The sequence below is a fragment of the Drosophila pseudoobscura genome, chromosome 4, assembly GCF_009870125.1.
Source record: "Drosophila pseudoobscura strain MV-25-SWS-2005 chromosome 4, UCI_Dpse_MV25, whole genome shotgun sequence".
In the NCBI taxonomy this organism is placed as follows: Eukaryota; Metazoa; Arthropoda; class Insecta; order Diptera; family Drosophilidae; genus Drosophila; species Drosophila pseudoobscura.
In genome coordinates, this window is record NC_046681.1 from 8959545 (window position 1) to 8984645 (window position 25101).

A 25101-nucleotide genomic window follows, 5' to 3' on the forward strand; every position below is an offset into this window, starting at 1 on the left:
GAGCGCGGGCGCGTTGAGCTTGCAGCAATGTGTGTGGGTTAGAAAGAGAAAGAGCGACTTGGTAATTGCGTCGCAGAAATTAGTTGTCTTTGAGGGAGTCGGCTTGGCAATGCTCAGGAGATCTGTAAGAGAGTGGAGCGAAGAGAGATGAAGGGGTTTAGTGGGAAGAGTCCGAGCTGGGAATATTCAGGAAATATTCCAGACACGATCCCTATCAAAAAAGGGAGTGGGCCAGTCCAAAAGTTCATTAATTAATCAATGGATATTTATGACAGTGGATAACATTAATATAAGGTTTTTTTTTTTCAATTTCAAACGCGAATAAAATGTATAAAACTACAAAAAATTAAAAAAAATGTAAATGCTAAAATAAAGCCTGCAGTATTACCTTTTCAGAGAAGTATGTACAATATACAGTGGATAACTTTAATATTTGGGTTTTTTTTTTCTCAACTTCAAAGGTGAATAAAATGCATAAAACTAAACAGAAATAAATAAATTTTAATGAGGAAATAAAGCTTGAAGTTTTACCTTTTCAGAGAGGTACATGTATATATCGTAATGATTTTATTTTAAAAGATTAGAAAAAATAGAATTAAACAAAAATAATCTAAAGATTTGCGTTACTTTAATACTCGGTATTATGTTATAAAACTAAAAAAATAACTACTTAGTGCAGAATAATAGCTGAATTTAATATTTCGTATGATAGCCATTATTATGCGTTTTGGCATATTTTTTCTATTTTTTTTTTTTTTTGGTATATTCATGGCCGATGTTGGCCCACTCTTCCTGAAGTCGTTCCTTTAACGCGGATATAGACGATATACACGATATTTTCAATAGGGCTTAGATCAGGCGATAGGGGTTCCGCTTCCACTACATTTGGCCCGTTATATGGCAGCCAAGACCTTACTTTATAGGCCTAATGCTTTGGCCAACTGCTTACAATTTTCTTTCAAAATGTTCAGACACTGTTCTTGATTCACTATTCCGCCAATGAACACCAGATTTCCCACTCCTTTGGTCGAAATGCAGCCACAAATCATAACGCTGTGAATAGTTTTAGTCAGAGATCGAAGATTATCCATTTAAGGTCCGTACTTCGAAGTACAATTCTCTGATGCTAATGGCCTGTTTCAATTTTCAACATCTACGAGTATCTGTACAAATACGAGCCAGCACTCAGCCAAATTGCTAACGAGTTTGTATGCCACATTCTTTTTAGTTATTTCTGCTCCGGTTGCCACCTGCCACCTGCCTCTACATGTGTAAATATTCAATTAGCAGGAGAATGACAAGCATCAAGCAAACAAATAATTACGACACCTCTATGGGCATCTATGTGCGAGTATATTTGAATGTGCAGACACGTGTATCAATTACAAAACGAGACAGCAAAAAATGATTTTTATTTAATTTTTGCCCTGTTTTCAGGGCAAATAAGTTTCGCATTTTAATTTACATTTGAATTGCACATGCATTTCAATTTGTTTCCACGCAGGAAGTACTTTTATTCGAAAACAGAATTCTCTTTGGACGGAGCGTTTTACATGTCAAAGGACCCGGGTGTGTCCGGGTGAAGGGAATTCCATTTCACGCAAAAAGGGACCCATGGAGGGGAGGCAGAGGGTCCCGGGGCACTCGCCGAAAGTGTCTGTCCGGTTTGTCTAACCCGTATTTTTGCATTTTCGTGCCTTTTTTGATGTTTCACTGTAACGAGGACTCGTCAATTACAGCAAACAATGACAAGCATCATCAGCATCAAAGGGAGACGATCAGCATTCATGTCCGTCACCGTCACCGTCATCGTCATCATAATTTGGAAATTGCTTGTAAAAATTACTTTTAATTGTACGTGTAAAAAGGGTACCCATCAAATCGGAAAGCACTCAACCGGAGGACCCTATGCTTAGAGCTGGCGGCTCTTCCTCAACTCAAAAATGTTCAAATTTGAAACGCTTTCGGGATTGATTCAATTACAAAGCCAAGGCAAGACCAAAGGTTCCGGCTGCTTCTGCTTTTGACACTTTTAATTGGTAGGCGTAGAAAATCATTAATAATATTTGGAAGGGAAAGTGCAGGTCACGCAAAGAAAACAGAAGGCAAGCCGGCTTTGCTTTGCAATAACTCCCATTAAAATAGCTCCTATTTATATGTATTTTTCATCGTTACTATCGTCGTCATCGACTCCAGAGAAGCCAAGCATCGATTCGCTTTCCAGCGGATACTCATCCCTTTCCCGATATTGATGCCTAGGCGTTCGCTTGGCTGTGGTGGTGACAAAGTCATAATTATCATCAATGGCCACAAAGTACGTGGGCATTGGCCCGGCGCCTTTCACGAATGTCATCCCACGATAGATGCAGTCAACGCCGAACTCACGCAACAGAATGGCTGTCTCCTCGGTCACGTGGATGTGGCCAATCAGGCCCTTGGAGTCCATGCGGGAGGCCATGTTAACGGGGTGTCCCCAGATGTCGTAGTGCGGGTGAGAGGCGCCCACAACGCCGGCCATCACCTCGCCACTGGAGATGCCGATGGTCATGTCTGGGCTGATGACGGACTTGTCATAGGTTGTCGTCTCATAGGCCTTGTTGATCATCCAGAGGGTGCGCATTAGGTCCAGGGCAAACGTGGTCATCACAAAGACGACCTCTTCGCCAAGATCTTCCTTTTGACTTTTCTCTGACATTCTCGAAGATCGTCTGCGAACCATCCGGGCCTGTTCCACTAAGAGGATGGTAGACACACTTACTAATCCGAACCGTACGTTAATTACCACTAACCCTCTGACATTAGCGAGTCTCTTCTTTCCCACTCGATGCTGACACGATCGGCAAAGCTGACGTCCAGTCCACAAGCTGCCATATAAGTGCAGCCCACAATTTTGATCTTCTCCACCAAGTAATTGTCTTTGTAGTGATGCAACTGAAAGGGGCAGACATAAGGACTAATAAATAGTAGAGCCTTTTAGGGCTTACCAATCTATCAAACTCTGTGATGATCTCGTTCAGCAGACGCAAGCCTCTGATGTTCATTTCAAAGTTCTGTAGAGTGGCAAACATGACGGAAACTATTTTATACTCCTCGTAGTACAGCTCATGTTTTTCGAGAGATGTAAGGTAGACGTTGACTGGGGAAGAGAGGCGTGTCCGATGATTTTGCTCAACCGAAACTCAACCAAAAACATACCAACATGAGCTGGAAGTATGTTATTCAGGAGAATTATTATCGAGTGGTTAGTTATATGGGCATCTCTCTGCTTTTTTTTCAGCTCCACGCGCCAACTGAATAGGTTTAAATAGCTGATGTCTAGGGTATGGATTACAGAGCTACTCACTTGAAGTTGACTTTGTTTGTGAACTCCGCGTGTCGCTCCTTCAGATACAGGGTTACAAAAGCGATGACAACGAGCAAACTATGTGCGTATTCTGCCGAAAAAAAGGGATTTGTGGTGACACTGTGATGGAAAACGAACTGGAACTGGATTAGTATAACCACCAGATAGGAGATCGTCATCAGTAGACAGACAACTATCTTCAAGACGAACGGAACACTCGTGAACGTGAAGCACATGCCAATGGTAAGGGCCATCATATTGGAGATCAACCAGGGATTGAAGCACACATTCATATCGGCCTCATAGTGATACAGTTTACTCTCGATGTACATCACTTCCAGCTCCTCGCGATCGCATCCCATCTAGAAGTTAGCACTCCTTTAGGCTCAATGGTTAGTCCCTCCGTCGACGATCCTTACCAGTACGATGCAGATCATGGAATTGTACGCACAAATGATGAAGAGGTAGATGCAAATGCGGAGGCTGAGGCTCGCTTGGATCTTCTCACTGGTGCGAAATATACAGCAGCTTAGTTTGCCGAATCTGTGCCTATCGTTCTCATTATTGCCATATCTAAGCCAGCACAATTTCTTGTACCAAGATATGACAAGCAAGACGGTCAGACAAGTTAAGACTACAGCGTCCAGCACTATGGCTTCAAGTAGTAGGTTCCGGTTTTGAGTCAACAGCTGAATGTAGGCCAGGCTGCAACCCATGCTCCAAGCCAGCAACATGCTGTACTTGAACATTAGGTCCGGCGAGTGCAAGTACTTGCACTCTAGGTTGGAATCCCGATAGACCAGGCAGAATTTGGTGACCCCGGGCGAAGGAAGGTCGATAGACTGGTTTCGCTTTCTCCAGGAGAAGATTTGTCTGGGGTGTGCGAAATCTGCTTAATGGTTGAATTGTGCTTTGTCCGAGAGAGTCGACACTCACTTGAAACTACAGACTGGCATCATTCGAAACTCCTGACGCAACTCTTCGTTGATCGTTTTAGTGCGGTATATATCGGGTCTAGCGTATATATCGATGTCAGCATATGAATCAATCCTCTCTAGGGAACGACTGGGGGAATGGTGAGAAGTCTGAGCAGAAATCAGAAACGTTGTGATATTGTTTTTGCCTAGAACGGGATCCTCCAAGGCTGCATCGGTGCCAGGAATTATCGTATATTCGCTGGGTTCTAGTTCCTTTAAAGTGCTGGCACTAACATGGACGAATCCCGGTGTCCCGGTGGATTCTAAGTGATTGGCAATTGTCACGTCGGTACCTGTACAAAGGAAGAGTATTATCTTCAAGGAACGCTGATCTGGAATGTCCCACGCACCCCATATATCGTACTGCAGCTTCGCTTCGCCGATGACTCCAGCAATCACGCTACCCGAATGGACCCCAATGCGCATATTGATGGGCACTTCGTGTTCCCTCCTGCAAGATGTTTAAATACAAAGGTCTCGATCAATAACCATAACCTACCGAACTTCCTGAATATGGGAGATCATGGACAGACCCAGACCTACACAACTCTTGGCGTGGTCGGGACTCGGCGGCGTTAGACCTGCCACACAGTAGTAGCAGTCGCCCAAGAACTTGATTCGCTGAACCTCAAATTGTGTGGCTGCCAAATCGAACCTTACGAAGAGGTCGTGCAACAGCCTCACCAACTTCTCCACGTTCACAGTGGTCGTCAGATGCGTATAGTTGACGACATCCGCATACAACACCGTGACCTCGGGATGGATCTGAATGGCCATGACATGCTCCATGACGCCCGGTGAGCGACGCGCAGCGAGTCCGCGTACTTTTCTGGCAAGTCTATTTTGTATATCGTCTTGAATGGGTTTCGCTATCTGCGGCGGGATAATGCTGTGCAGAACTAACTTTTCCTGACGACGCGCATTGCGCAGCCAGATCTTCTCCATTATGTACTGATGGCGGTCCAAGAAGGACGACCGCACTACAATGTCATTCATTATGCGAAAGAACATACCCAGAAGGTTGAAGCACACGTGGTGGACAATATACACACTGAACCTGGCATAGTCGTAGGCCATATAGTACTCCGTGGCGATGTAGATCCCAAAGTAGGTGATGTACACGACGGACACCGTGACCCCCAGCAGCAGGGCACCCGAGATGATGGGCATCGGCAAGAACATGTATATTATATAGATAATATAGGTGTCGTAGAAGGTATCCAGTGCCCAATCGTGGGTGTAGTAATGATATGTGCCCTGAAAGATATCTGCAGGACGGAAGCATATCCTCTCTTTAGTAATGGATCTTCTAGTAATAGACCTTCTCACCGGCAGATACAAAGGCCAATGCAGCCACCACGGAGCTCATATAAGTAATCCACGAGTGCCGCCTGGCGAAGTTCTCACAGAAATTGATGCCCAAGATAGTTAGAATAACGAATGAAGTCGCTAGATATATAACCACATCGGCTATTATCATGTGGATATGCTGGATAAAGAGATCAAGGAGACTATACTTCAGCTAGCACTTCCTGCTCGACTTACATCGCAGGTCAACAGCAGTATGACGCAGTGGGCGATGGTTATGAGCACGTGCAGAAGGCAGAACACCCCAAGAAAACTGCTCCATAGTCGTGCCTGGTACAAGCGGTACTCCTCCTCCAAGTGCAGTTCCGCACATTTTACCTAGGGATGTCCATATGTATATAGATAAGTGCACCAGGTGTGTGTATTTCAAAGGTTTACCAAAAGGTAGCTGCGCTCCCAAAGGCGCTCTTTGGCATAGTTGTACTGACACACGTCTTTGGGAAAGAGCTTTTCAGACATTTTTTCTATTTAATATTCTTTGAGGGCTTTGAAATTTATTACATCGAACTGGTAGCCAACTTTGAAGGGAATTTTTCCGATAGATGTACATAACAAAATATCAATGAACAAATTGTCATGTATTGTAGGAAACCTTTTGGAAAAGTTCTATAAATTCTCATTGACACAAATCAGATCGATGGCTCACGCTTTTTGAGCTTCTGGATCTGCGAGGCTGTGTAGGCCCGTTTTCCATGGTAGATATCTATTTTCTTTCAGGGAGAGGCTGTTTTCTTTTGGCTGTGCCTGATTGGAAAGGAAATCTCAGTTCCTATTCTTCGGTTGATCCTCCAGGAACTAAAGTCCAGGCAGTCTGTCGCAGATGGACCCTTAATCGAACCTTGGTCTAGGCTGAAAGTGAGTTCTATATGGTTATCATATGTATGAGACTTTAAATAATGTTAGTACTTTGTAGGGTAGTGATCTTAGGCTTGGGTTGAGCGATTTTTGTGGTTCAAAGTTGAAGTTCAATGTAATTAAAGAAAATTTGAATACAATAAGAGGATCTTTGCTCTGCCATGACTGCTAAGGGAGTGCCATCCCTTAATCATCTTCGTAGGAAGAAGAGCTGTCGGTAAGTAACCCAAGTCCAGTAACCGATCGCCGTCGGTCAGATGTTTGACTCCACTGGGTCACGGGCACAAAGTGATAATCATCATCAATGGCCACAAAGTACGTGGGAATCCTTCCAGCGCCTTTCACGAATGTCATCCCACGACAGATGCAGTCGACGCCGAATTCACGCAACAGAAGGGCTGTCTCCTCTGTCACGTGGATGTGTCCGATTCGGCCGGTGGAATACATGCGGGAAGCCATGTTGACCGGACTGCCCCAGATGTCGTAGTGTGGGTGAGAGGCGCCCACAACGCCGGCCATCACCTCGCCACTGGAGATGCCGATGGCCATGTCACCGACTATCAAAGAGCGATCATAATGCCACTGAAGATCTTCGTAGGACTTCTTGACTGTCCAGAGGGTACGCATTAGGTCCAAGGCAAACGTGGCCATCACAAAGACCACCTCCTCGTGGCTCTCAACACTTTCCTTAGTGGAAGACTTGCGTGTGCGTTGGGCCTGCTCCACTAGAGGGATAGCGACTATTAGTAACTGAATCTACTATTCATTCATTGCGGCTTACCCTCCTCCAAAAGGGAATCGCGCTTCGCCAGCCAGTTGTTGACGCGGTCGGCATAGTTCACGTCCAATCCACAAGCTGCCATATAAGTGCAGCCCACAATCTTGATCTTCTCCACCACGTAGTACTCCTGATAGTGAATCAACTGCAATAGGAATGAATGGAATGGAACATCTCGGACTTATAGCGGGGCTCACCAGTCTATCAAACTCCCTGATGATCTCGTTGAGGATGCGCAAGTGCCGCAGGTCCATTTCAAAGTTCGTTAGCGAGGCAAACATGACGGAGACCATTTTATATTCCTCATAGTAGAGCTCGTGCTTGGCCAGGTTTCTAATGTAGACTTTGACTGTGGAAAGGGCGAGAGAAATCGATCGATGAGAGCCAGTCAGTGAGAGCCAAGGGACCCCAGACCCACCGACATGAGCGGGAAGTATGTTGTTCAGAACAATTGTAATGGATTGGTTGGTCTCATCGGCATCCTGTTTCTTTTTCGTTAGATCAACGCTCCATCTGTATGAGATAATCGATAATCGATATTCCATCAGGAGCGATATACTCACTCGAAGCCGATTTTATTGTTGAACTCCGAATGTCGCTCTTTCAGGTACATCATAAATAGGGTTATCAAGATCCGCATGCCATGCGCGATTTCCGAGGGAAACCATGGATTAATGGTGGCGCTGTGATGGAACACGAAATCGAACTGGAAAAATATAATAACCATATAGACGATTGTGAAGCACAGAGTGATGACCGTCTTGACCATGAACGGTATGCGGGCGAATGTGAAGCTGACGCCAATGATCAGGGCCACCATATTTGTGACCACCCAGGGATGGAAGCACATGTTCAGATCCATCTCGTAGTGATACAGTTTGCTCTCAATGTCGTTCATCTGGAACTCCTCCCAATTGCAGTTGACCTACGAGTCCATAACGAAGTGAAACCGTGGCTCTCTAGTGAGCAAAGCACTCACCATTATGAGAACGATGAGGGAGAAGTACGATGCCAAGATCAAGACGTAGATACAAACCCGCACCGTCAGGTGACGTACGATCTTATCATGGAGGCGGAATATCCTGCAGTTCGACTTGTTAAACAGGATCTTATCGCTGCGACCGTACATCCACCAGCAAATCTTCTTGTACCAGGCTATCAGAAGCAGCGCCGTGAGGCAAAAGAACGCAAAAAAGTTTATCACAATGCATATATCGCAAGGATCGAGGCTCTCAATCAACTGAATGTAGATCAGGCTACAGCCACTGCACCAGGCCAGCAGAATGCTGTACTTAAACATGTAGTCCGACTGCATCAAATACTTCCATTCCAAATGGGGATCGTTAAAATGGAGACAGATCTTATGTATGGAGGGATCGGCAGTCGGTTGAGTCTTACGTCCAAAACAGGCTGACCAAGACTTGAAAAGTCTGTGGAGTAGGGAGCAGTGATGGCAGGATTCGATACATCAGAGTCCTCTGTGGGATCTACTTACTCAACGCCACTGACCGGCATATTTTTAAACTCTTCACGCAGCTCATCGTTAATCGAATCGTCGGTCGCAAAATGCGTGTGAAATTCCGGTCTCTCGCTGATGTCCAGTGCCGACACGGACAAGGACCCCCAACTGTCCAATCGGTAAGTGTCGGGATCCATATTTACCTCACCCGTCAGCAAGTAGGTTCTGATGTTTTTTTCCCGCAGAAAGGGCTCGGCCAGAGCGCTCTCCGTGCCGGGAAATATGGTGTACTGATCAGCATCCAATTGCGACAAAGTCCTGCCACTGATGTGGACGAAGCCTGGCGCACCGGTGGACTCGAGAAGATTGGCAATGGTCACGTCGGTTCCTGCACAAAGGAGGAGTATTATCTTCAAGGAATGCTGATCTGGAATGTCCCACGCACCCCATATGTCGAACTGCAGCTTAGCTTCGCCAATGACTCCAGCAATCACGCTACCCGAATGGATTCCAATGCGCATATCGATGTCCACCTCGTTTTGAATCCTGCAAAATGTTTAAAATAGGTGCCTCCAGCAATAGCACCGTAACCTACCGCACTTCCTGAATGTGGGAGATCATGGACAGACCCAGGTTCACACAGCACTTGGCGTGGTCCGGATTCGGGCGCATCAGACCGGCCACACAGTAGTAGCAGTCGCCCAAGAACTTGATTCGCTGAACCTCGAATTGGGTGGCGGCCATATCGAACCTTCCGTAGAGGTCGTGCAGCAGCCTCACCAACTTCTCCACGTTCACAGTGGTCGTCAGATGCGTATAGTTGACGACATCCGCATACAACACCGTGACCTCGGGATGGATCTGAATGGCCATGATCTGCTCCATGACGCGCGTCGGGCGCAACGAATCGCCCTTTCTGGCCAGTCTGGATTTTATGTCCTCTTGAATGGGCTTCGCTATCTGCGGCGGTATAATGCTGTCCAGCAGCATCTTCTCCTGGATTCGGGCGTTGCGCAGCCAGATCTTCTCCATTATGTACTGGTGGCGATTCAGGAAGGAGGAGCGCACTACAATCTCGTTTATGATGCGAAAGAAGACCCCCAGAAGGTTGAAGCAAAAGTAGTGTATGACATCCACACTTATCTGGTTGTACGCATCCACTTCACTCATACTGAAGTAATGGAATCGCGTGGCGACGACCTTCATGAAGTACGTGATGAACAGCACGGACACCGCCGATCCCAGCAGCACGGCGCCCAGCAGCGAGGGTATGGGCAGGAACATGTAGATTATCAGGATCGTATAAGTGTCGTAGGAGGTGGCCAACATCCAGTCGTTTTTGTAGTATTGATAGGTGCCCTGAAAGACATCTGCAGGCAGGCGTGGCATGAATAAACCTATAAACTTTTGCATTAACCAAGAAGCCTACCCGCAGATACTAGAATCAGGGCGGATAGCACTGAAGTAATTGTCAGAATCCAGGGGTTACTGGACACATACTCCTCGTTGAAGTTGACGCTGAGTATGCTCAGAATGAGGACAGTGGCTATCACATAAACGGCTATATCGAAAACGATTAGGCCGTTGTGCTGCACAGCAGCTTGATTAGACCCAGGACCAATAGAAAGGGGCGGCTTGCTACTCACAGCGCAGAAGACTAGTATCATTATACAGTGAAACAGGGTGGCTAGGATATGCAGTATGTAGAAAACCCTCAGGTAGCTGATCCGCTGACGTCTCTGATACAGCATGTACTCGTTTTCCACGCCCAGCTCGGTGCACTTGACCTGCGGCAAGTGGTGCAGCGATCGAGTAACTTCAAGGCAAGGCGTTTAGGGTACCACTTACCTTCAGATAGTCGGGCTCCCAGCGACGCTCCTTGGCATAATTGAGGGGACATTGTTTGAAGGAAGTTCTTCTGCTTGTTGGCATTTTTGTATTTACTTGTTGTGTGTGTTGCTATGGGATTGGGGAGTATTGTGTGTGTTGTTGCCTCTGCTAAATGATGTATCTGTTCGTGAAACACTCATAGTCAGGCCTACTTTCAGTAGCAAAGAAGGAAGTCGTCCGACTAGGTCTGGGTACATAGCAGGCCTTAGGAGCCGACTTGTTCTCTTTTTATTGACTTAAATCCGACTAATGCCAGGCAAAGTCCAGTGCCATGCCAAGAAATCCCCAGCCAGAGTCAATGTTGGTCGAAAAATCACTTGACCCTTGGCCCGTTGCAGTTTGTAGACCCTCCTGGGCCCCGCCCTGGCATCCGCTGTGTTGTGTTTTGTGGTTTTATTGGTTTGCGTTTGAACATTCCATTTGCAAAATGATTGGAATTTATGCTTACAGATTAGATGGCGTCGCATCCTTCGTCCCCTTTTCTCTGTGTGTGTGTGTGCGTGCACTTTCACTGAGGCTTCACTGCCACTTTCACCCATTCAGCCTTGTCCGAGTGCGGTTGTTGCTCTTTTCACCAGACGGATGCAACCCCAAGCCCAGGCAGGAGCCGCCCCATGTGTCCTGTTTATTTCCCACACCCATCGCCATCCTTTTGTGCTGTATCCTGGCACTGCCCTGGCCTGGTCTTGGTCTTTGGTTTGGCAAAATCGCTGCGGCAACTTTGATGTCTGAAAAATGTTGCATTTCGGATTCGATATTTGGGGTCTGGGCCTCTGTCTGGTCGTCTCTGGTCAAATGTTGCGTGCCCGGCAACCGCTTTGAGCCGGGCCCGGGAACCCAGGGTCCTTCGGTGCCCCCATCTCCGTCTCCGTCTCCGTGTCGATGTCCGTGTCTGTGTTCGTGTCCGGATCTGATGATTTGCAATGGCATTGCATGAGGTGGCCCATAATGAAATGCTGAAATGCACAAAAACTGAAGGCTGAAGCTCTGGAAATACCGAAAGCCTTCGTGCTGGCCCTGTCAAAGCCGTCACCAATATACGCCCAGCTGCGCAAATTAAATAATAGCCGCGAGTGCATAAAAAACGAAACGAAACGAAACCAGTATGAACTTTATTTCACTTAAAGCCAAAAGCAACACCAGCCAGGACCAGGACCAGGACCAGGACCAGGACGTAACTGTAGCCATTGTCGTGGCAAGGATTTCTCCCATCGCACACCACACCACATCCCGCGAGCAAACAAACATGTGCACACACACACACACGAGTGCTATGGCTATAGTTTATGCGGAGGATCGATTCGTGAACAAGAAAAATGCATACATACCTCTGGCATATGGTTTTTTCCATGGTACTGCCCCATTGATTAGTATTTTGTGCAGCTCCCCATAAACATTCATTTACACACACACACACACACACACCCGTATAGGGACAAAAAAGTTCTGCATCTGTGTCTGTGTCTGTGGCTCGCTCTCGCATAAGGTTACATATTTTTTAAGCCAATTTTACAGGCCACTGCCTAACAAGGACATTAATTGGTAGCTGCTGCTTCAGCTAGCCAGGCTCTGACGCCGGCTCTGGCTCTGGCGCTGGCGCTGGCTTTGGCTTTGGCTCATTCGCCCCAGCCCCCACCACCCCCCGTCCGCGACATGGCCAAAAGAGTAGTTAACTGTATGCGTTTCATTTCGTTTCACTTTGCTTTGCCACATATATATGTAGGAATCCCGTTTCAGACTCCAGCAGAGGGTATTACGATGCAGCCCAGAAACAGAAATGGATGCCTTTCTGATCTTTTAAAGTATATATTTATATATATTCCGGTTTGGCACTCATGATTTTCGTTAGATTTATATTTTAATATAATAATAATAATAATATTATTGTTTGGATTGTATTATTCGGGACGTTGACTGCATCTTTCCAGTGACAATGCCATTACAGCACCATCAAGTGACCCAAAAGGCTGTTACTCGCGGCTCCCAGGCAAAACGCAGCCCTAAAACGCAGCGCGCGTCATGCGGGAGAGCCCCTCGGTCGGGAGGAAGGCAGCGTTTTGCCTGGGATCCGCGCGGATACCTTATACATTCCTTAAACAGCTCTAGAGAACTATTATATACATTTCTTTCAGTGATTTATCATCAGTGATCATCTATCATCTCACATCATTCTACAGAACTCCGCCAAAGATTATCCCAATCGGTTTAGTGCCTTTTATAGTAACCAACGTCTGTTTTCCATTCGATAACCATCGAAAAACTATCTGCCAGGGTATCCAACGCTTCGTCCCCTGAAGCTGGATTACCTCTCCTTCTTTTTTTTTGGATTTCTTTTTTAAGAATTTTTTGCTTGGCTCCCTTTTTCATGGTTTTTATTCACTTCAATATTTACTTAACCCTTTTTTGTATGCCACGTCGACTTCTCGGCTGCTGTTTAGCTCTGCAGCGAGCAACGAAGGCGAACCTTCAAGCCTTTGGCAACACGGCAATGGCGAGCGACTATTCCATGTTGTTTTTGCTCTTATGATTAAACATGCCTTTCGCTTTTGTTTAAGCCCGGCCAACTCTTGCCTTAAATATTGCATGAATGTGTGTCGTGGAGACAGAGAGGGAGAGGGAGAGCCAGAGGGAGAGGGAGAGGGAGAGCCAGAGGGAGAGGGAGAGGGAGCTGAGGTCGGACCAAGTCGAGTTGTGGGTAAAGTCTGTACTGTACCTTGTGACCAGTTAATTAGCTGGGACTGCTGACTTTTGCCGCTTGACGACGTATTTCGTTTAAGGTTCAAGTGTTTCCAGCCAAGTTCGAAGTTCCAAGTTGAGCCAAGTCCTTGCCGCCACGGCAGTGGCCGCCTTTCGCTACCCTCCATCGCCATCCCGAGGACTGGCATGTAAAAGTGCGATTATAGTCGCATAATTATCACGCTGACATGCCCACACACAGAGGATCGAGAGAAAGAGCGGTTGGGGCGGTAGTGGAGCGCACACAGACGCAGGCAGGAGGTGCGAGGTGGAGGCAAACCCATACAGAGAAAATGCCAAAATGTAATTACCTGGCAAACAAACCGCAATTTCTCGGTACACACTCACCTGTTCACAGACGCACTAGTATATACACACACACAAACACACACACACACACACATAAACCCCTGAAAACTAAGTGAAAGTGGACACGCAACAAGCAAAACACATGGAACTCTTCTGGCGTCTGGGCCAGGTAAACTTATAGCCAGAGATGACATCGTGAGGGCATGGAACTTCAGAAATGGCAAATACAAATGGGAGTACATCATTGGAGGACATTTCTGCGTTGGGATTAGAGCTAATACCTTTAGGGGAACCTTTGGAAATAAAACTTATGGCATTCCCACAATTTCTAAGCCATCTGTTGGCAAAAGTCTTTCATCTAAAAATACCCTGCCCATCAATGACGGTAACCTGCCTGTTTTTATTGAAATTTTGTACATTACTCACAAATTATTTAACCTGGGATGATTATAATCCTAGGGATTTTTTTCTAAACGATAAATTTTTTTTCTAGAATAAAAATTATCACAGTAAAAATAGGAATTTTTTCTTTAACGATAAATTGGTATTTTAGTTTATAAATAAATTGTTTGGAATACAAATTATCACTAAAAAAATATTTTTTAAAGGATACATTTTTTTTTTAATAAATCTTAACACAGAAAAAATAGGGATTTTGTTGTTATTTTTTTTAACGATAAATATAATAATTATAAGAATATAATTATAATTTATATAATAAAATGTATCACAGAAAAAATAGGAATTTTTTTAACGATAAATTTGTTTTTTAGATTTTTTAGGTAAAAAATTATCACAGAAAAAATAGGATTTGTTTTGTTTATTGATATGTTAGTTCTTTAAATTATCAGAGAAAATAAAAGTTTTTTTTTTATTAAACGATAATTTTGATTTTAGGAATACAAATTATCACAGAAAAAATAAGAATTTTTTTTAACGATAAATTTGATTTTTATAATAAAAATTGACACAGAAAAAGTAAAGAATTTTTTTTTTTTTTAACCATAAATTTGGTATTTAGAATAAAACTTATAACAAAAATATAAGAATTTTTTTTCAGATAAATCTGTAAAAATGGAATAAAAATGATCACAGAAAAATACAATTATGTTGTTTACTGTTACTTTTGAAGCAAATCGATGTATTATTGCATAATAGCTATTAATATCGAAAAAATTGCAAGGTAAAATTTTTCAAAGTCACAAGCAATTCCCAAAATTCTAACAAAACTATCGTATGAACCAGATTTATTGGATTTAAAAACTGTCATCGCTTTTCCGTATTTCACGAGCACCCCAGTCGTTCCCCAGTCGTTCCCCAGTCGTTCCCATCTCTAAACTGTAAAGGCCATCTGCTTCACCTGGAAAACTTTTGGGCTGGGGGAGGGGGGTCTGTCATTGAAGGGGGCTTGCGTGTTTGCCCTGCCATTGCCCGGGTCCGGGTCCGAGTTTGGGTTCGGGTCTGGTTCTGGGTTTTGAGGTTGGGTTTGGGTCGGGTCGGGGGGCACTTTGAAGGCGATATCGTTAATGTTGCCGTTGATTGTGTCCAAATGGGCCAACACTCAGCAGCCATTCGCAGCAGGAAAACTGTTTTTGGCGAGGGACTTCAGTTACTTCGTTTCGTGTTGGAATCCACCTCCCTGCCCCCCACACACTCCCTGCTAGGGCTGCCTGTAAATTTCGTAATTTATTTGGCAATTGGCGAACCGTTTGGCGCGTTCAATGCAACGCTTTAAGCATATTTTTAAATATAAACAACACTAACAGCATAATTCCCCAGCCATAAACCGAAGCAACAAATACAGCCCTGCTGGAGCCCCAACCAGAGTGGGGGGAGGGGGGAAACGAACAACAGCAGCTGCTGGCCAAAAGTGACAACAGCAGGCAGACTGCCCAAAACCAGGCACAGGTGCGAGTGGCGAGAGGCGAGTGGCGAGAGGTGAGAGGCGAATGGCGAGTGGCGAGTGGCGAGAGGTGGCAGCATGCTAATTTTCGGGTGCGATAATGATGTGATAATGCCTGAAGTGCCTTATGTCACAAAATGAATGCAAATACTTTCGAATAGGTCCAGGAACTATCTGCTGGTATTACATCCATTCGTATGCCAGAATCAATTATTCTTTTCATAAGTAATCATTAGAAAAAACTTCAATATTTTTAAGAAAAGAATAAACCTTCACATTCAACTTTTTCTTACAATTTATAAGCTCATTTGGTTTGTGGTTTGCGAAATCAACTCAAATAATATTTTATATTTATAAATAATACTTCTTTCAGGCCATACTAACAGCAGCCATGAGCAAACCAACCGACGAGCCTCCGCTGATCATTGATCCGGAGCATGAGTTGTTTTTTGCGGGTCCCTTCAATCAGCCCATTGTCACAATTTTGACCCTACGCAATAGCTCGGAGGCGCCACTGGCCTTCAAGATCAAGACAACCGCACCAAGGCGCTACTTTGTACGTCCAAGCGTTGGCCTGATTCCGCCCCTTCGGTCGATCCACGTGGGCATCTGCCTGCAGCCCCTCAACCACGATCAGCAGCAGAAGACAGACACTTTCCTAGTGCGAAGCGTCCACGCACCGACGAATGCCGATCTGAGCGATTTGAATGGCTTGTGGAAGGAGCTGGAGCTGGAGCCGCAGCAGCTATGGGATGCCAAGCTGAAGTGCGTATTCGAGAAGTCCCGGTGCATTTCCGTAGGCGGTGCGGCCACCATTGTCCGTCCCGTCAACGCCGAGACAAAGGAGGCGCTGCTGGAGACCAACATTGAACTACGGACAGAGAATCTGCACTTGAAGATTCTACTCGAAAACTACCGCAACTCGTTGATCCTCAAGACACCGTCCGAGGACTATGTCCCAGTTCCGGCTGAGAAAAAGAGGCCGTTCTTGTATATTGTAATTTTCTTTGTTTCGGCCATACTGGGTTTCTTTTTGAGCACATACTTGCCCTGAATAGGACTGCACCATCAAAACGCCACAAAAAGATACAAAAACCAGGAGATGGGCAGCAGCAGGGCACCTCTAGCCCTCTAGAAGGTAGAAAGCTTTGTCTTAAAACTATCCAAAAAACACTACAACAACTAGTTTAATCCAAAAAGTGCCTTTCTTAGATTTTTCAGGGCATTTTATAATCGAAAATTTGTGAAGTAACAACAAAAGCAAAACCAAAACCTGGATAAATGTAATTGTTAAAGCAAAAACTAGGAAGAAGCTAGCTACATTTTTGACAAAAAGTACGAAAAAACGCTGTAAAAAAATCATTTAAATAATAAAGGAATATCCCAAAAAAAAATATATCCCAGCTGAATGGAAAATTAACTCTCATTAAAGGTCTCTTAGCCCACAATTAGCCCCAAAAAAAAGGATTTAAATATTCCGAAAACGAACAGACATTCAGGGCACATCCTATAGGGTATGGCAGTGGGGTACGGACTACTGTTCCTCCTTTGGTTGGGTTTTTCGCGAATTTCCATGCAGCCTATTTGGAGTGGCTCGTTGGTTTTATTGGCCCGGTCCCAACCCCGGCCCTGGCTATTTATGTAGTCGCCGAATCGGCTGAAAGCCTGAAACTGAACTGCAACAGGGCCAGCGACTGGACGGTGATGGGGTTGGAGCTGGGACTGGGGCTGGGGATGGGGCCTGATTGCGGGCAGCTTCATTTGGTTAACACAATTGTGCGGTGCATGGTCAATGCCGTTGACGTTTATGATGTGTTGTTGGTCTAGGACATGGCTCTGGCTCGTCCTTTTTTGCAGGGATCCTGCTCCTGCACCTCCACCACGTCCCCCCTCCTTGTTCTACTTGCGTGTGCCATCATTAAGTGTTGAAAATTTCATCAAACACTTCAAAGCGGACCACGTGCCGGGCCCGACCCCGACTCCTGGTCGTTTCAGTTTATGATTCTATTATTTTCACAGCAAATAAAAGAGAAAACTGCGTATCATGGCCAAGTGCTAAATGGGCGCAAGGGAAAATTGCAAAAATTTTCGGTGCCTGGCATTTGGTTGATTTTTTTTTTTCCCATCTCCCTTCCAGCTAAATTTAAACATATAGAAGTTGCTGCCGGGGGCGGGGGGCGGGGGGGATGGCGAGGGGCGTGGCAGCTGAGCACGTAAAAAGCGTTGAACCGAAACGTTGTGGGCAACAGCTGCGGAAAACTCTCTCTGTGTGTGTGTGTGCGTAAGGAAAAGCGAAATTTCCACAGCGCACACGGAAACTTTGCGCCATGAATCAAAGTTTAGTGTAGCATACTTTTTAGGTGCGATTTATATATTTCAAAATAAAATAAATGAAGGGCGAACGAGGGAGCCATTCGATAGGATGCGTTACGATGCGGAGTAAAAGCCCAAAAGACAAAAGCATTCTAGCCAAAAGGGGGCGGGGGTGTTTTTTATGGAGTAATAGGGCCAGGGAGAGGGAGAGCTGAAGACGGGGTGTTTCTGTTAAATTCAAATTCTCTGTTTTATTTCAACGCGCAGGGAAATGCAAAAAAATTTACACTTGGTTAGCTGATTGATGAATGCATAAATGAAGCGTACACATCCGCTCGGTTCCAATGAATGGTCGTGGGTAAAAGGCATCGTCTTGATTTTGCTGCTTGAAGCTTGAAGCAATTTGCCAAAAGTCGCAGGGAGATCCCAAACAGGTAGCAAAAATAGACAGAAAAAGGCACTGGAGAGCACTTCCTTGGCCCCCGTTTGGAGTCCTCTATTTCTCTCAGTGTGTGGCATCATGTGTGCTGGTGTCGGCATTCGCCAATTCCACTGACGTCACAGGCGATTGCTCCACTGATTGTTATGCAGAAAATATGCAAATGTGATTTTTAACTTAAAACGTTGCCAGCCATTTGATTTGATTTTCATTTTCGCCCTCACACAGAGCCCATGTCTTGGGCTCTTTGGCAGCGATTTAACAAATTAGTGTAATTTATTTTGACAATGATTTGGGCAACCGGCTAATGCTTCGTATGCGTATGAGTAATGAATGAGCTTTGACCTTGCCTGCGCTTTAATTAGATAAGCAAAAAGGGGTGGGGTGGGGGAAGGACACACAATTTGGTAAGCAAGGCATGAACATAAAGCCAAATTTATTGCCACTGAGATTTCGCCTCAGAATCAAACCCAACGAAAGCGACTGCGACAGCGACACGGTCCATTCAAATGGACCACGTCCTGCAGGACGTCCAGACAACGAAATATGCCAAAAATGAGCTGAAATTACTTTTAATATGCATGAACTATGGAGCCCCCCCCGCCCCCTGGCGTACTCTGACAGTCAAAGATAAGTGAAATGCATGGCGTACTCCGTACAAGGCCGCCCACAGCCCAACAACCAGTTAGATAGATACATATGTATCTAGAGACTCGAAAGGGGGGAGGGGGAGGGAGGGAGGGAAGCCGTAGCTAGAGATAGAGCTCGTTAGGCGCCAGACGACAACATAATTTCGTAATTAATTTGCCAAAACACGAATGTAATTTAATAAAATTGCGCATACGACGCGTTGCCAGAATAGACTTAGAGACAGTGGCAGAGACAGAAAAGGGATAAGGGTCCACCATTGTCGTGTGCCAAGGCCAACGGCAAGATGGAAACATTTAGGTAATTTATGCAAGGCCTCTCTTGCGGCTCCTTGTGGCGTCGTTCTCGTTGGGGGGCGATTATTTATGATCTATTTTTGAGAAAAGCACTAATTATGCTCCACAACATTTGATCAGTCCCCTTGGCAACTGGCAACTGGCAACAGGCGTTTCAATTACATCACGCAAATAAATCAACGGCGACAAAATGCCTCTGACTTGTGGCTTGGAAAATCCTTTTCCCCGAATTCCAGTCTGTTTTCTTACAAGTCTTAATCAGGCACCAGCCTGGAGCTGGCGTGAGGACGCCACCTTTTTTCCGCCTGGTGTGTAATTAAATAATTAAATATTTCAATTAATTGTCGATGGGTTTTACTGGGAAAATGCTTTTTGAGTCGCCATTTCAGACGGAATTTAATGAGCAATTTTAAGGAATTTAATTTTAGTAAATCAGTTGGATCTTGAGCGTCTTTTCTCAGACCTAACCTCACTTTAACAGCTGTTTTCCTTAAAGATTCTTCCGCTCAAACAAAAACAGACTTCCAAACCCCGTGAAACCCTTTTTCCTGGCCAATTATCTTTGAATAATTGCTTGAAACAATTTGTTGTGTGGATTTTTCATCATCTTTCATCGGGTTTCGAATTCAATTTTCGGTTCCCCAATGCTTTTGTATGCAGAACCCGTGCGTACATCAGATTTGACAGACCATCGTGTTTTATCTTGCCAGAAAACTATCCATCTGCAATGCGAGATCTGTGCGGAGTTTGATGGCTTGAGTTGCGATTTGGCTTCGGCCAGGACCCCCGGCTAAGGAGCCGTCACGTAGACCCGCCGGCAGTTAAATCAATTGCCGCAATTTGATAATATTTCACCAGGGAATGATTATGAGTGGCCTGGGAGGTAGCCGGGTGGAGCCGGGATTTATGGAGGGGCCGCCACGCCGCCACCCGAAAGCGTTTTGCTGTTTTGTTGACATTTCCGTTGCCGCCGTTTGCCACTTCCGGTGGAAGTTTGTTTTTCCTCGGCCAACCACACCGCACGCCTTTCGCCGACGCCTCCCCCCCCCCCCCCCCATTGGATCCCTCCATATGGCTTGGGGTTGTCTTGTCCTTGGGCTGGGGATTCACGTAAAAAGGATTTCGGGGCAAACGCATTTCGCATGCCTAAATGGCTAAAGACGTCGCATAAACATGACATGCCACGCCCCCCGCCCAAGAAGCCTCCCTCTGTCTTTGAAACACATTCCAGCCGCAACAAAAAACCGCGAAGGAATGGCAGCAAAAAGGCAGGAACGAAGCTACGAGATACCCTGGCAGATTTATTGGGTGCCAAAGTGGGGGTACGAAAATTGGCGAGTCCTTTCGGTCCATCATACCCTCTCCAAGGGGTACAAGCAGGAAAAGGAAGGCAGCATTTTTATATATTTTCTTTTATTTTTGTTTTTTTTTCGGTTCTTTGCCAGTTTTCCTTTTGCCTCGCTTGAGGTTGTGTGCGCATTTGGCGGTTTTTATGAAAAATTACCATGTTTTCTTCGCACTCATTCGCAGTGGCCCCACCCACCCCTGCCCACTGGCCTGGTACACGCCCCCAATCTGACGCCTTCAGCGGGCCCCAGCACTTGCCACGACATATATATAACTTTCTTTTTTCTTTCCTGTTTGACTTTTTTGCGTCAGGCACTTGAGACGGCCGTAACGGGGTGGCGGTCGGGGGGGTGGGGGGGGAGGAGAAGGCGAGTCGGTGACGGGGAGTCAAGGCTGTTTTGTGGGTGGGCTGCCTGCCAACATACTTCCTCTAATGATGCCACTTATGTCGTGACGAAATTATTTTTATATACATTTTTTTTCCCCCGCTTTGATACCCTGGAAATGAAGGCAGGGCATATAGGAAAGTTGGAGACCAATTCCTTGGTCCTTATTCCCCTATAGAACGTCAAGGACCCTACAGGCCACTGCCCAGTCGACTCTACCCTGACTTCTTCCGTTTTTGCCTTACATTGTGTTTGCCTATTATACGAGTGCCATAGATGTACGCCTCCCCCCACCGCCGGGCCCAACCGAAACCTCCCCCCCCCAACCAAATAGCTTTTCTTTGATTTCTTCACTTCTATTTTTTGCTTTTTGTGCGTATTTTTGGTCACATTTTTCTGCCATTGCCATTTCCTTTTGCGATTTTTCTAAAGGACCTTCGAGAAGAATGGCGTGCAGAAATTTGTTGCCTGCTAATTGGCAGCACATAATTTACGTGCCTATGCCAAATTTTCATTCGCATTTCCATTGGCAATCGGGTTTTTGTTCTATTTTTATTGGATCCCAACGGCAGCCCTGCAGCCCGGCAGCCCGGCACCGGCGGCAGGTGCTGCTCCTCCATGGTCCTCCATAGTCCTCCATGTGTGAGACAGGTAAATGCAATTACGCTGACCCTTCAGGGAGCTCGAAGGCCACTTGCAGATTTGATTAACTGCTTCCGTGCGTCATCAAATTCGTTTTTAGCCAAGGAGCGGACTGAAAAAGTGTCCGCTCCGAGGCATTGGCCACCCGGACTGCTACTCAATAAAACTCATTAGTGGCGTTTTTGTCGATGCCACTGCCACTGCCACTGCCACTGCCATGGGTACTCCTTCTATAGCTAAGGTTCTCTGGTACCTCCATGGAGCTGGCAATTATCACAGGCTTGCCCCCGTTGACTTTGGCAATTGATTGCAGCCGTTGTCGATGCCGTTGTCGCCGCGAGCTATGCTATCGTCGGTCCTGGTCCCTGGTCCCTGGTCTCTGCTCCTCGAGCTCCAACTCGAACTGCCAGCAACAGCATCACGAGTACCGATAAAAATTTATAGCAAACTGATTTGAAAGTCAATTATCCTTTGCCACCTCTAGGAATCGGGGTGCCCTCGAGCGTTCTCTGGCAGCCAGTCAACTATTCCGGCCCAGTGCCAGTGCCAGTGCCAGCTTCAGTCCTGGTTCCACATCCACTTCCAGTCCAAGTCCCAGTCCCAGTCCTAGTCGCTGTTGAACTCAACGGCGTGCAAATGGCTTTTCTATGCAAACGACCCGAGTCAGGGGGTTTTTCTACCTACTTTATGCTTTAAGTTCTTAGTTATGTACCCTTTGGTGTGGCGGGATGTTTCGACTACACACAATCGAAGCAAAAGGCTATATTTTGGGTGCTAAACATAAGCCTGAAAAAGGAACACAAGTACCTTCCAAGAACATTGGAAATTGAACAGAAATATCCATCTATCCCATCAGAGAAAGCATACAAACTGCTCGAAAATCCCATCCCAAAAACAGGGTACGACATCTCTCCGCCTGTCGTTTGTACACTCGTTCCACCCACTATTGTTTTACCATCACCAGACCAGTGCCTCCCAGATGTTTAGGCAAATTACCCAAGCCGGAAGCCCCTGAGAATCGAGTGCGAGAGAAAAAGTACCCTCTGCAGAGGCAAACACTTAGCCAGCTCGCAGTTGTCGCTGCCTAATGTCTAATGAAGACGGTTCTTCAATTTGTCGATCGATGGTCATTAAAGGTGGGCTCTCCTCCGCTTCCTTGTTGTCCCTCCCTGTGCCGCTGTTTATGGCTCCCGGCCGCCATCATTGGGGGGAAACCCAACCCAAAGGAATATCCATGCTGTTTATGTAGTTTTAGATGCCGTGCTGCTGTGTCTATCTGTCTGGCAGTCCCTTGGGTGGGCGGACGAGTCCTGTGTGCAGTTAATGAGTTTAATGGCGAGCATTGAATTTGAATTGCTAATGCACATCCTGCTGGAAATGGAAAATGCAACTGGAAATCAAGTTTATGAATGTTTTGTATGGCACCGGCTCCGGCTCCGGCTTCGGATCCGGCTCCCATTCTGATGTTGTTGCTGCTGCTGCTGTCGCTCTGTGCCTGTCGCCTGTTGGTGCTATGTTTTTGTAATTAGTGGCACACCCGCGCCGCACCGCACCCCCCACCATGGTGCACCCCTCCGAATATTCGAATTGTGTATGTGTTTTGCAATTTAATTTGCCGATGCTTCGTTATTTCATTTTAATGAGTTAGTTCAAATCACCTGAAAAACAATTATGGCGTGACAAAAATTGGAATTTTATTGGGCCATGATGGATAAATATTGGCAGATGTCTCATTGCGGGGGACTGCCGTTTGTTTAAACACTAAAATACTGCAAGTTGGCTTGGTATCTCTCAAATTAATGGTACTTCCTGCCTTTTCCGGTACACATTGGCTGCTCAGAAGCTCAGAAACAACAATCCATGGGTATGATAAGCTTTTTTAGTGGCAGTATTAACAGGAATAGTTAATTTCTGCCTTAGTATATTCATTTTAATTCAATTTCTCTTTGATTGGATCCTCCTACATGCAATTCGAGGCATGCGACCTGCTCACACGCACATTTTCGTTATCTTTTTGGGTTCCTTCTTCCGTCCGCTCTTTCTGCTCTACTCTACCGCATTTTTCTTGCCCTGAGAGCCTTGAGGCGTTGTCCAAGAGCAAAGTCGATTACTAATAATCAAAGTATGTTTCCATCTCTCAGTTTGCAATTACTTTTCGAAACTCAAGAGATGCCTTGTCACTTCCTCGTCTCCAACAAACTTTGCAATCCAAAACATGAATACAACTGTTTTTACATGTTAACAGAAGTCCAGCCCAAAAGTTTTGCCCTGAAAAGCTTTGCACATGAACTAGTTGGGGAAAGTTTTCAAAATTAAACCCATATCAAAGATATCCATAAATGCAGGCCCCCTGCCAACAATTGCAAGTGCTTATCCCTCATTTGAGCGGCGTTTCATTTGGGTAAATATAAACTAATTGTTGGCCGACCGGGCGCAATCCTCTTTGCTGACAATGGTTTCGCAGCTTACATTGAATATTAGCCAGGCGATGGTCCCATATACCCATTCTTCGGACCGACCGCGACGACGATTCCTATCTAAAACGCGAACTCCTGGCCAATGTGGCCTATTGTTGGCCGTTTTAGAACCACCATTGTGGACCTAAGCTCCCCTGTCTGCCAGCGGCACACACATGTCGTCCTTATTGTTATAGTACTCGCAGATGGTGGGGTCTCGGTCTCGGTCTCGGTCTGGCTCTGGCATCTGGGAGGCAATGTGGTTGGGGACTTTGGCTAATACTCTGGCACATTACAGGTAATCTTTGTTAGATACTCATCTCGGCAATTGTTTGGCCAAAAGCGGGGGAATGGGGGCAATAATTTAAATTAAATTTGAAGTAATGTTATTGTTAACATTGCTTTTACTGTTACCGTTACCGTTATTGTTATTGTTATCTTTTATTTTGCCTTTGCTGCGGGTTTTCTTCTCTGTGTGTGTGTGTGTGTGTGTCCCTGCGTTTATTGTGAATTGTTTTTCCATCTTTGTCGCCGCCAAGGAGCCTCTCCTGCTGCTTGGCCTTGGGCCCGGGCCCTGACAGGACAGCCACTGGTAATTTATGCTCTTGATTTATGATCTGCTGCATAGTTTTAGGCGCAATTGGTTCATTCTCGAGGCATCCATCAGCGGCCAGCAATGCCCGAGTCTTCGGGGCATCATAAAATTAAATTAAACTCACAAATTATTTTCATTTTAATTTTCATTAAATTTTAACGACCCTGTATTATTCTGCCCCGCCGTATGGCCATACTCTTTCAGTGGGTATGCGTTTTTTAAGGCATACCCCAAAAAATTCTTAGTAAACGCAACAGCGAAATTTTAAAGCCACTTTCTGGGCCAAAATTCATACGATTTGAGGCCTAAACCTCACTCTACGAGCTGTATTTATTCTTCGCTGAGCAAGTGTATCCACAGC

The 25101-nt window shown here is 45.6% G+C and overlaps 3 protein-coding genes and 2 long non-coding RNA genes across 15 annotated transcripts in view; 2 read left to right on the plus strand and 3 right to left on the minus strand.

Annotated features, from left to right (window-relative positions):
- The window catches only part of LOC117183998 (uncharacterized), a 130621-nt gene that overhangs the window by 37918 nt on the left and 67602 nt on the right, over positions 1-25101 (minus strand). The gene's annotated exons all lie outside the window — the stretch shown is intronic.
- Positions 1971-6196, minus strand: LOC6902467 (adenylyl cyclase X E-like). Of its 4 annotated transcripts, none has more exons than XM_002132976.3 (12): positions 6067-6196; positions 5866-6006; positions 5650-5809; positions 4820-5588; positions 4671-4771; positions 4280-4613; positions 3763-4216; positions 3344-3705; positions 3196-3290; positions 2985-3136; positions 2790-2931; positions 1971-2733 (listed from the first exon to the last, which is right to left on the minus strand). In XM_002132976.3, the coding sequence occupies exons 1-12, from the start codon at positions 6145-6147 to the stop codon at positions 2153-2155; spliced, it is 3372 nt and encodes a 1123-aa protein (XP_002133012.2). In that variant the 5' UTR covers positions 6148-6196; the 3' UTR covers positions 1971-2152. The 4 variants fall into 4 exon arrangements, 3 of the variants coding, with proteins under 3 accessions (XP_002133012.2, XP_033235711.1, XP_033235712.1); XM_033379820.1 differs by having other exon boundaries at positions 2444-2725; XR_004469121.1 differs by lacking the exon at positions 1971-2733 and having other exon boundaries at positions 2791-2931; positions 3196-3204.
- On the plus strand, positions 6287-9284 carry LOC117183997 (uncharacterized). Of its 3 annotated transcripts, none has more exons than XR_004469123.1 (5): positions 6288-6543; positions 6602-6760; positions 6860-7754; positions 7822-8959; positions 9026-9284. It is a non-coding gene; the product is annotated as an uncharacterized lncRNA (long non-coding RNA). The 3 variants fall into 3 exon arrangements; XR_004469124.1 differs by having other exon boundaries at positions 6908-7754; XR_004469122.1 differs by having other exon boundaries at positions 6287-6543; positions 6602-7754.
- LOC6902466 (adenylyl cyclase X E-like) lies at positions 6640-10800 on the minus strand. 5 transcript variants are annotated; one of them, XM_002132975.3, is made up of 12 exons: positions 10629-10799; positions 10427-10567; positions 10210-10369; positions 9376-10150; positions 9226-9326; positions 8817-9168; positions 8301-8751; positions 7885-8246; positions 7740-7834; positions 7519-7670; positions 7325-7466; positions 6640-7268 (listed from the first exon to the last, which is right to left on the minus strand). In XM_002132975.3, the coding sequence occupies exons 1-12, from the start codon at positions 10710-10712 to the stop codon at positions 6730-6732; spliced, it is 3354 nt and encodes a 1117-aa protein (XP_002133011.3). In that variant the 5' UTR covers positions 10713-10799; the 3' UTR covers positions 6640-6729. The 5 variants fall into 5 exon arrangements, with proteins under 5 accessions (XP_002133011.3, XP_033235708.1, XP_033235709.1 ...); XM_033379817.1 differs by having other exon boundaries at positions 7519-7834; positions 10629-10800; XM_033379818.1 differs by having other exon boundaries at positions 8817-9326.
- On the plus strand, positions 15835-16995 carry LOC6902465 (vesicle-associated membrane protein-associated protein B-like). Of its 2 annotated transcripts, none has more exons than XM_015181048.2 (2): positions 15835-15916; positions 15992-16995. In XM_015181048.2, the coding sequence occupies exon 2, from the start codon at positions 16010-16012 to the stop codon at positions 16670-16672; it is 663 nt and encodes a 220-aa protein (XP_015036534.2). In that variant the 5' UTR covers positions 15835-15916; positions 15992-16009; the 3' UTR covers positions 16673-16995. The 2 variants fall into 2 exon arrangements, with proteins under 2 accessions (XP_015036534.2, XP_033235713.1); XM_033379822.1 differs by having other exon boundaries at positions 15842-15936.